Raw genomic sequence first — 8,852 nt, forward strand, 5'->3', positions numbered from 1 at the left:
GATCAAGTCCTCGGACGAGAACCATTCTTGCATTGGACTGATTCGTACAGATGGAATCTACCTAATAACCAGCTCTGTGATGAATTTCATATATGTGAATCAGCCCGTATGAGAACCTGATCCACACTCCAATTTTTAAGCCACTAATTTGGGACCGTAATGTTCACAAAGTTTTAATTCTTTAAAAAAAAATTTGTTTTTTGGGTAGCATTCTTTCTCTTACAATCTTGGCAGTTTACACATGAGTAAGAGCTTGCGGGTGCTGTTATTGTTTTTTTCTTTATTTTTTTTTGGTAAGGGTGCTGTTATTGTTAAAATTCGACTCGTTTCATCAGCAGTTTTGAAGCTGCCAATTCATCTGCCACGTGTAAGCATCTTGGAACATCAAACTTACAGCCTCAACCCTCAGACCCTATGGGGGTCTATATATATCACTAGATAATTGCCATTTGCCCCCTTTATATCTTTGATGTTTAGGAAAAGATAGAGCACGAGGAGGACGCGTAGCGAACAGACTACAGTTGTGTCGACGTCGTGTCTCCGTGACGAGCCCGACGGCACATCACTGTGCGCTCCCGCCGACCTACCAAAGCCAAAGCCAAACCCAAACCCAGAGCTTCAAAGCAAAAAAGCAAACAAGACTCCAAAGAGGGAAATGAAGATGCCACGAGCAAAACATCACATCACTTGAAATATATCCACCATAGTACTCAAAGACACAAACTCTCTCTCTCTCTCTCTCTCTCTCTCTCTGAAGATAGGTAGAGTGAGGAAATGGATAACGTGGCACAGGCGGTAGGAGTGGACGCAGTGGGTCTAATATCGATGATCGTAACGGCTGCCAGGAACGCCAAAATGCATCGGAAGAACTGCGAGAAGATGGCGGGGCATGTGAGGATGATCAGGAACTTACTGGAGAAGCTCAAGTCTACGGAACTCAGGAAGTTTCCGGCAACCGGTGAACCACTGGACCAGCTAGAGGAGTCGCTCCGAAAAGCGCTGGATCTGGTAGAGAGTTGCAGAGAGAAGAGTTACCTCTACTTACTTGCCATGGGATGGAGTTTGGTGTATCAGTTCCGTCAAGTTCAGGCCGAGATCGATCGCTACCTCAAACTCGTCCCCTTGATCTCTCTCGTCCACGGTTACCGCTTTCAGGTACTCTTCTCAGCTTTTTCTTTTCTTACTTTTTCGTCACCGTTTCCGTTAGTCAGAAATTTGAATGACAAAATTACCCAGGACCAAAGAGGTTTTACTCTCTCAAATTAGAAGGTTGATTTCGTCTATTCAAATTTGGCACAAACATCAAAGTCTATGCCCCACCTTATATCATCGCTGATCTTGTTCTCTGATCAGAAGACAATTACTTACAATTATTGTCACGAAGTTTCACTTTGCATAGTGATGCTTAGAAAAACACTTATTTTTTTATAGGGTTATATTTGTAATCTACGTGATCTTTGGACCCATAGCAAGCATAAACGGTAACCAAACAAAAAAGAAACGGACGATACTGGTTTTAAACGGCGAAACTTTTTGAACGAACACTGAAAAAGGAAAAATGGATGGTACAGATTTTAAACGTGTAGATTGCAAATAAATGGGATTTAAAAAGAAAAGAAAAGTTAGTATACTCATATAAATTAAGGAATTATTACATGAATACATACATCTAATGTTCAAAACAACTACAATATCCAACATGAATACATATATATATATATATATATATATATCACATGTCTCGTTATAAGTTCTAAGACATATCATTGAATATCATCTAACACCAATTCTACATTTATACACCTCATATGTCCAAAGTCTTATTGAACAATGTGGCTTGGTTATGATGATGTTCATTATTGTGAACATAGTCAACACACTTTTGGAGTGATGCATGTTTAGTTGGAGTTGGGAGTCTTCACTTTAGAAACGCTTTTAAGCAAATGCATCAGCTTGTAGCTCAATTTCGGGGTGCGTGCATTGAATTATAGTTAAAGTTGTTATCATGAGAAATATAGGCCTTTGAATTAGCTTCAAGTTGGCGAAAGAATCGGAGTACGGGAGAGAGAGATATGGTCAACTAAGTAAACAATATGCGTAAAAAGTCAAGTCTTAAAAAAAAAAAAAAAGAGGAACGTGTTTAGAACGGAAATGCTTGTTTGTTTGCTGTTTTTTCCATATCTTTGGGCAGCCTAAGGCAAAATGTGCTTTAAATGGTAAAAAATGAAAACGTGTTTTAAACGCACTTTTGCTAACCGTGTTTGGACCACAGTGATGCAAAGTTTCACATGACTACCTTTTTATTTATTTATTTATTTAACTGTAAGCCACAGGAGCATTTGCAAGCTATTGAAGATGACCAGAGAAATTACACTTTAGATGAAGAGGATGCAGAGGCCCAAGGGGCTGTGTTGAAGTCTGATCTTACAAAGGAAGATGCAAAAATTTTGGAGAAGTCAATGTCTCGCAGGTATCCTCACTTGGAATTCAATGACGCTCTTCAGGAGGAAAATAATAAGTTACACATTGAGTTGCAGAGATCACAAGCCGACAACAATATCCAAGAATGCACTGTGATTCAACATCTCATTGAGGTTACAGAGAACGTTATTAACGTGTTTCCTGAAAAGGACGGGGCTAAACACCGACAAATTACCAAGTCCTGTGACTTGAAATCAGAATGTCACAGCAAATCCAAGTGGAAAACTGATCTTTTTGATTGTTGCATTGAACCTCGTCTATGTGAGTTACTGAAACCTTTTCTTTTCAGCATTCTTGACTGACTCATGATGTCATATTGATCACATGGTTATCAATCTTATCGGCATTGAATTATTCATGAATTGGTATTGGTGTTTAATTCCTTCGTGATTATGTTCCATTCATGACAGGCTTGAAGACTTGCTTCTGTCCATGTGCCACATTTGTATCGATAGCAAATGTAGTATCAGGAGGAAAAACTTGTAAGTTTGTTATGTTTCATATTGCCCCTTTAGGCAAGCTGGAGTCTTTTTCTACATGTTGATTTGTAAGAAATGACTAAACATGCAAATAGAGAATGTGTAAATGCATACAGAAATAAAAGGATCAGAAACAGTGACTATGGATCTTCACCTTAAGATGTGAAGGAAATCCACTTATGCCTGTTCCTTGATTTCCTAATGTTTTCAGAATGCTTGAAAAGGCCCATCTCATGTTTATATAAGAAATTTACCTTAATTGTGTATCCATACACACTTGTAAAGCAATTGGCAACTTAGACTGTTAATATTATCATAGACATCTGAAATTATTCATAATATGATTTATCAAGCTACCATTATGTTGCAGCTAGAGGACAAGCATGTCATGACCTGATGGCTTACTCCTTTGTTCTTGGATGTTGCTGTTATACTTGTTGCGTGAGAGGAAAACTTAGGAAACTATTTCATATAGAGGTACATTTCGTTCTCTGCTATACAGAAAATACTTGGATTAGGTGTTATTGAAATGGTCGATGGATTCATATATCTAATAAATATATTTCATTTTCCAATAAAAAATCATATATTTTGAAATTTCTTAATCAACCACCATGAACTTGAAGTTACCTAACGTCTTAATTAACTGTGATGTTACCTGAGACTCAAATGATGTCCTGTTATTATAATGCCTTGGATCTGGCATTAATACACACCACTTGCAATGAACAAACTCATGTCAACTTCCCTGTACTGCACAGATTCTTGAAAAGAATGGATTGAAGCATTCAAGTCATGACTTCATTGTGCAACCCTTCCCCCTCCCCCGTCCTCTTTCCATTTCTTTTTCTTTTTGAAGTGATTTAACTATTTCTAGGATTTTGGCAGTGTCTCTGATGATGATTCTAATGTATCTGGATTTGTAGGGAGGCCTGTGTGATGACTTTTTAAGTCATGTCATGTGTTGCTGCTGTGCACTGATTCAAGAGTGGCATGAGATTGAACTCAGAAGCTACGACGGTTGGTGTTTTTGACTTCAATCACCCTCTTATTTTAGTAAATTATAATTTCCTCCTATTTTATGATCTGTTCTGCAACTGCCAATCTATAACAGGACCAACTGCATGAGTAGCAACTGAATAGTTATCCTTCCAAAAGTTGAGAATTGCCTTTAGTTTTAGTATACATGTTCTTGCTGTAATTGTAGAATGGTAGATTTCTTCCCTTGTTAATATGGAGTTAGGGATATGGCCAAAGCTTTGCTGCCTCTTCCGGATGTCTCACAAAGGTTGGCTAGCTCATAAACTGAATGTTTTACTATGGTGCAGGTTATCAAGGGAAGAGTTTGACCCCTCCACCGTTTCAGGATATGAAGCCTTAGACCTGTTATTTAATCCCATCGCTGTCCTGTTTCACTGATCTCTCTCTCTCTCTCTCTCTCTCTCTCTCTGTGTAGTTAAGGATATATTCTACCTCCTATACCCACAAATACATATACATGCACATTTAGACAGAATTTGGCAAAGTTAAGGCAGACAGAAAATGAAGCAGCGGGCTATGTAAAAAATGGAAGAGAGGCCAATGCTGTGTCTGATTTATCATGTGAAGTTGTTGAACTGGCTAGGATTTTATTTTTCGAAAAATTGATCTTATTAGCAGGAAAAGCAGGGATCTGCTGCTGGGAAGTTCTCATGATGATCCAGGACCAATTAAATTTAGATTGCTAGTGTATTTCTTTGATATTATGTGAAGTTGAACTGGCCAGGAAGCTTTCAAGATGATCTAGGCTTAAGTTAAATTCAGAGTACTTTGTGTATCCTTGATGTTGAATGTCAGTAGAGTGAACAGATTAAAGAATTCAATTAGTAGTGCAGCAAGTATGGCAAACATAATCTGTAATACACTTGATTTTGACCCTGTTGGTAGATATTGGGATTTTTCTCATTGTATATTCATCTGCTAAACTATCTTGCCCCATTTGATGTTTCCATTATTTCTATAACCACCGTTCCACCGTGTGGAAGATGTGGGGTTTTCTTCAATTTTAGATCAACTCTCTTACTATGTATTGAGATGGTCTAACTTTTCTCCTGGTTAAGATGTTATTATATAGTAATTAGCCATCTAATTGCCTATATTTTTTATTAAATTATCATTATTAATAAGTTTTCAATTAAGCCAGAGAGTTAAACTAAACAAGTTATACAGTTTTTTTATTTTTTTGAAACAAATCTTTACAAGGCAAAAATTTATCTTGAGCCATATGGAGGTAACCTCTGGTCAAACCAACTGTTGAATGGGAAGCCCCCACCTTGGATTGTGCAGACGTGAAGTTTCAAGTACTGTCTTTACCTGTTTACCATTTGACACACCATGTTAAATACTTGGATTTACCATTGAATTTTGAAGGTTACACTAAATCCCCATGCTTTAGCAGGAGCCTTGTTCACTGGGTTGTACGTTTTTACTAAATTCCCATGCAAGTGGTGTGGGGATGTTTTCCCATACCTCACATTGACATTCCACACCCCCTCATATTGACCCTGCATTAATACATTTCCTCTCTACCCTAACCATATATGTGTATTAAAATGATATCCATTTTGTGCCATAATTGGTGTGGTGTGAGAGATTCCCCCTTTCCCTCCCCTAACCATGAGCGCATGGAAAATCTTTATTTTTTTATTAAAAATATGATGGGGAAGGGAATGCCAAGCCAACGACCTAGGATTGATCCTTAGTCCTTACACCCAACCAATGGAAGCGTGGGAGAGGGTGGGACACGTTTTGTAGTTGAATCCACATCTGTATTTGTTTGGGGGTATCCGTATTTAGTTAAAGGATATTCAAATCTAAATCCGAATTATTCAATTAGATAATCAATTAATGATTTTGAGACTTCTTGAATGGACTGAGAACTAAGACAACTTAGAAGAATGGATTGAGAGCAAATTGTATTCATTGAGAGAGGAATAAAGGTACATATATAAGTTAGAAAATAAATGAATAGTTGAAAATCCAAATTCGATCCATATCCTTATCCTTATCCGTATAAGATTATTTAAATTCAATTAAAGAATTTCTAGATCCAATCCGTTTACATCTTTAGATTAAGTGGCAAGGAAGAGAGAGAATCATAGAGGGAGCATGATGTCAACTTGGTATTCATTTTTCCAAACATGATATTAGAGAATTTGAAGTCTTGTGAGTTGAGCATGTCATCGGTTTTCATTAAATTAGTAATATGCATCAATCGCGTGGATGAACACAAGAAAACAAAGGGGTCTTTACCACAAAAAGAGGAGAAATGATAACATATGCTATTCAACCTTTTCATAAGTAAAAAAAAAAAAATGCTACCAACTTAATCTGTTTCTTTTAACAAAAAAAAAAAAAAAACACTTAATCATGTCTCTACACTCGAAAGGGTATCAAAAAGATCCAACGCATAGATGCTTCCTCTTATTGGTCTCATACTTAGCACAGCGGCCATGCAACGTGGTAACAATCCCCAGCCTATTATCTTATTTATATATTTGGGCAACTCGGGTTGAATATAGTGACCAAGTAGACAAACCCTAACAATAAATAAATACACACGGTCACACAGAGAACACTCACTGGCGGCTACTTTAGTGGCTGACCCGCGCGCTTGTTCTCCCAAAAAAAAATCGTCTGTAATTCCGATCTCATATAATTCCGTGAAATACTACCTTCAGGTGGTGACACGTGTATTGATACCAATGCAATGGTCCATATCTGATTTAAATGTATTTTTACCGATTTAAGGTTTTATTAGTTGTACCAGATCTGGACCATTGTATTGGTATCAATACACGTGTCACCCCCTGAAGGTGGTATTTTACGGAATTATACGAGATCAGAATTATAGACAATTTTAATAAATATAGTGACCAAGTAGACAAACCCTAACAATAAATAAATACACACAGTCACACAGAGAACACTCACTGGCGGCTACTTTAGTGACCGACCCCGGTGCACTTGCTCCCCCAGGAAAAAAATTGTCTGCAATTCCGATCTTGTACAATTCAGTGAAATGCCACTTTTAGGTGGTGACACGTATATTGATACCAATGCAATGGCCCAGATCTGATTTAAATGTCTTTTCACTTATTTAAAATTTTATTAGTTGTACCAGATTTGAACCATTGTATTGGTATCAATATATGTGTCATTCCCTGAATGTGGTATTTCACGAAATTGTATAAGATCGAAATTACAGACGATTTAAACATAAAAAAAAAAAAAACAAAACAAAAGTGACCACCACGTGGGGGAGTCGACATAACGATATGGATTATAATTTATCGCATCCCCGACCCAGACTCCAACTATATTCTATTCATTTTGGATTGATTTTTCTTTTCCATCTTTTGCCTATTTAGGCTATTTTACACTGATAAACTTACACCGACATTTATAAAAATTCGAGCTCCAAAAAGATGCTATAATGAAAAGACACTCGTCCTCCCTTCAATGGCCATGATATCTTCAGAGTAAAGAAACGGTGACAGACAATAACTACTTAATAGGACGCTTGTCTCTTTCCTGGGCATTTTGCTTTTTTCATGTATAAATAGAGGTAGTTAGGTTAATCTAGGGTTTTTCAGCTTTAGCTATGGCGGATGTTGTGACCAGAAAGAAAGAGGCAGTTGAAGATGGGGAAGCCAGAGAAGGGAAGAGTAGTGAGGAAGAAGTGAAAAAAGTCGGGTTCATAAACCATCTGATCTCCACCTTACCTGCTAGCTTGGTCATTCCTTTGAGTCCCAGATCAAGACAGGTAGATGAAGAACAAGAAGTAATCTCTGACAGTACTAGTCAAGTCAAAGAAGTAGAATCAACTAATAATGATGGTGATGATGATGGTGGTGGTGGAATCATCAATAGTCTCATCTCCAACTTCTTCCATCCAAGGGAAGGTGGAGGAGGAGAAGAGGAACCGAAGGATAAGAAAGATGAGAAAGTTGAAGCAGAGGCTAGTGAAGCAAAAGTAGAGGGTAGTGGAGGGCTTATTGACAATCTTGTCTCTCACTTGCCCAGCTCCCTTCCAGGTCTGTATACTTTTACTAATTCCTTACTTTCTTAATTGTGTTTCTGCAAAGATTGATTTTGATTGAATGATAATAAATTAGTTGGAATTTTTGTTCAGATGATGCAGTTCCTGCAGCTGATGAGGCAGCCATTCTGATTCATTCCATCATCCATGACTAATTTTAAGGATCTATAAAGCTCCAATTTGTTTAATTCATTAATTAATGGATAAAATATGTGTGGAGTCATTGATACAAGTTTTATGTAAATAAGGAATTTTTTTTTCCCCATTTGATGTACTTAAGTCTACCCATGTCATCAAAGCTAGCTCAATCCACTTAAGTTCAGGGTCTCAAGAATCTGGAATCCTAATTGTTTTTTTTTTTTTTTTCGGTCTTTTCAATTAGATTGGATCGATTCCTAAATATGTAATACCATACGAGTAAGAAATCCTCACATGAACAGATCTTCCAATATATGTATTTCAAAGACAAGAATTTGGATCGAGTTTACGTACGAGATTGTTCTTGTATGCCCGTGGTTTGGGCAATTGGAATCCATATATAAGGTATGGGTATCTTTTTTTTGTTCTGTACAATTCCATTTTGCTTTTCCTCTCACCTTGCATGACATGCAAAAGACCATTAGAGTTCTTACTCCATTGATGTACCACTGGACTAGTGATTGGAACATTAAACCTCTCAGCCACTAGGGTACCAATGAACTATCCAACCGCCAAACTAAACAATGGGGCCAAACGATTTCAAAATCACTCCATTCTCAACAACAGTTCCCCATGCCCATATATATACTGAAACCCAAAACCAAACAAAGTAA

General features: G+C 37.3%; 2 protein-coding genes across 4 annotated transcripts; both read left to right on the forward strand.

Moving 5' to 3' along the window:
* The first annotated feature begins 473 nt into the window (after positions 1–473).
* LOC122085693 (protein MID1-COMPLEMENTING ACTIVITY 1-like) lies at positions 474–4,909 on the forward strand. 2 transcript variants are annotated; one of them, XM_042654199.1, is made up of 6 exons: positions 474–1,155; positions 2,328–2,742; positions 2,892–2,963; positions 3,331–3,437; positions 3,887–3,980; positions 4,289–4,909. In XM_042654199.1, the coding sequence occupies exons 1-6, from the start codon at positions 775–777 to the stop codon at positions 4,339–4,341; spliced, it is 1,122 nt and encodes a 373-aa protein (XP_042510133.1). In that variant the 5' UTR covers positions 474–774; the 3' UTR covers positions 4,342–4,909. The 2 variants fall into 2 exon arrangements, with proteins under 2 accessions (XP_042510133.1, XP_042510135.1); XM_042654201.1 differs by having other exon boundaries at positions 2,334–2,742.
* A 2,497-nt stretch (positions 4,910–7,406) lies between these two features.
* On the forward strand, positions 7,407–8,406 carry LOC122086285. Of its 2 annotated transcripts, none has more exons than XM_042655033.1 (2): positions 7,407–8,035; positions 8,117–8,406. In XM_042655033.1, exons 1-2 carry the CDS (start codon positions 7,603–7,605, stop codon positions 8,170–8,172), a joined length of 489 nt encoding a protein of 162 aa, XP_042510967.1. In that variant the 5' UTR covers positions 7,407–7,602; the 3' UTR covers positions 8,173–8,406. The 2 variants fall into 2 exon arrangements, with proteins under 2 accessions (XP_042510967.1, XP_042510968.1); XM_042655034.1 differs by having other exon boundaries at positions 7,418–8,035; positions 8,134–8,406.
* Positions 8,407–8,852: the final 446 nt, after the last annotated feature.

The sequence above is a fragment of the Macadamia integrifolia genome, chromosome 8 (genome assembly GCF_013358625.1).
Source record: "Macadamia integrifolia cultivar HAES 741 chromosome 8, SCU_Mint_v3, whole genome shotgun sequence".
Taxonomy (NCBI): Eukaryota; Viridiplantae; Streptophyta; class Magnoliopsida; order Proteales; family Proteaceae; genus Macadamia; species Macadamia integrifolia.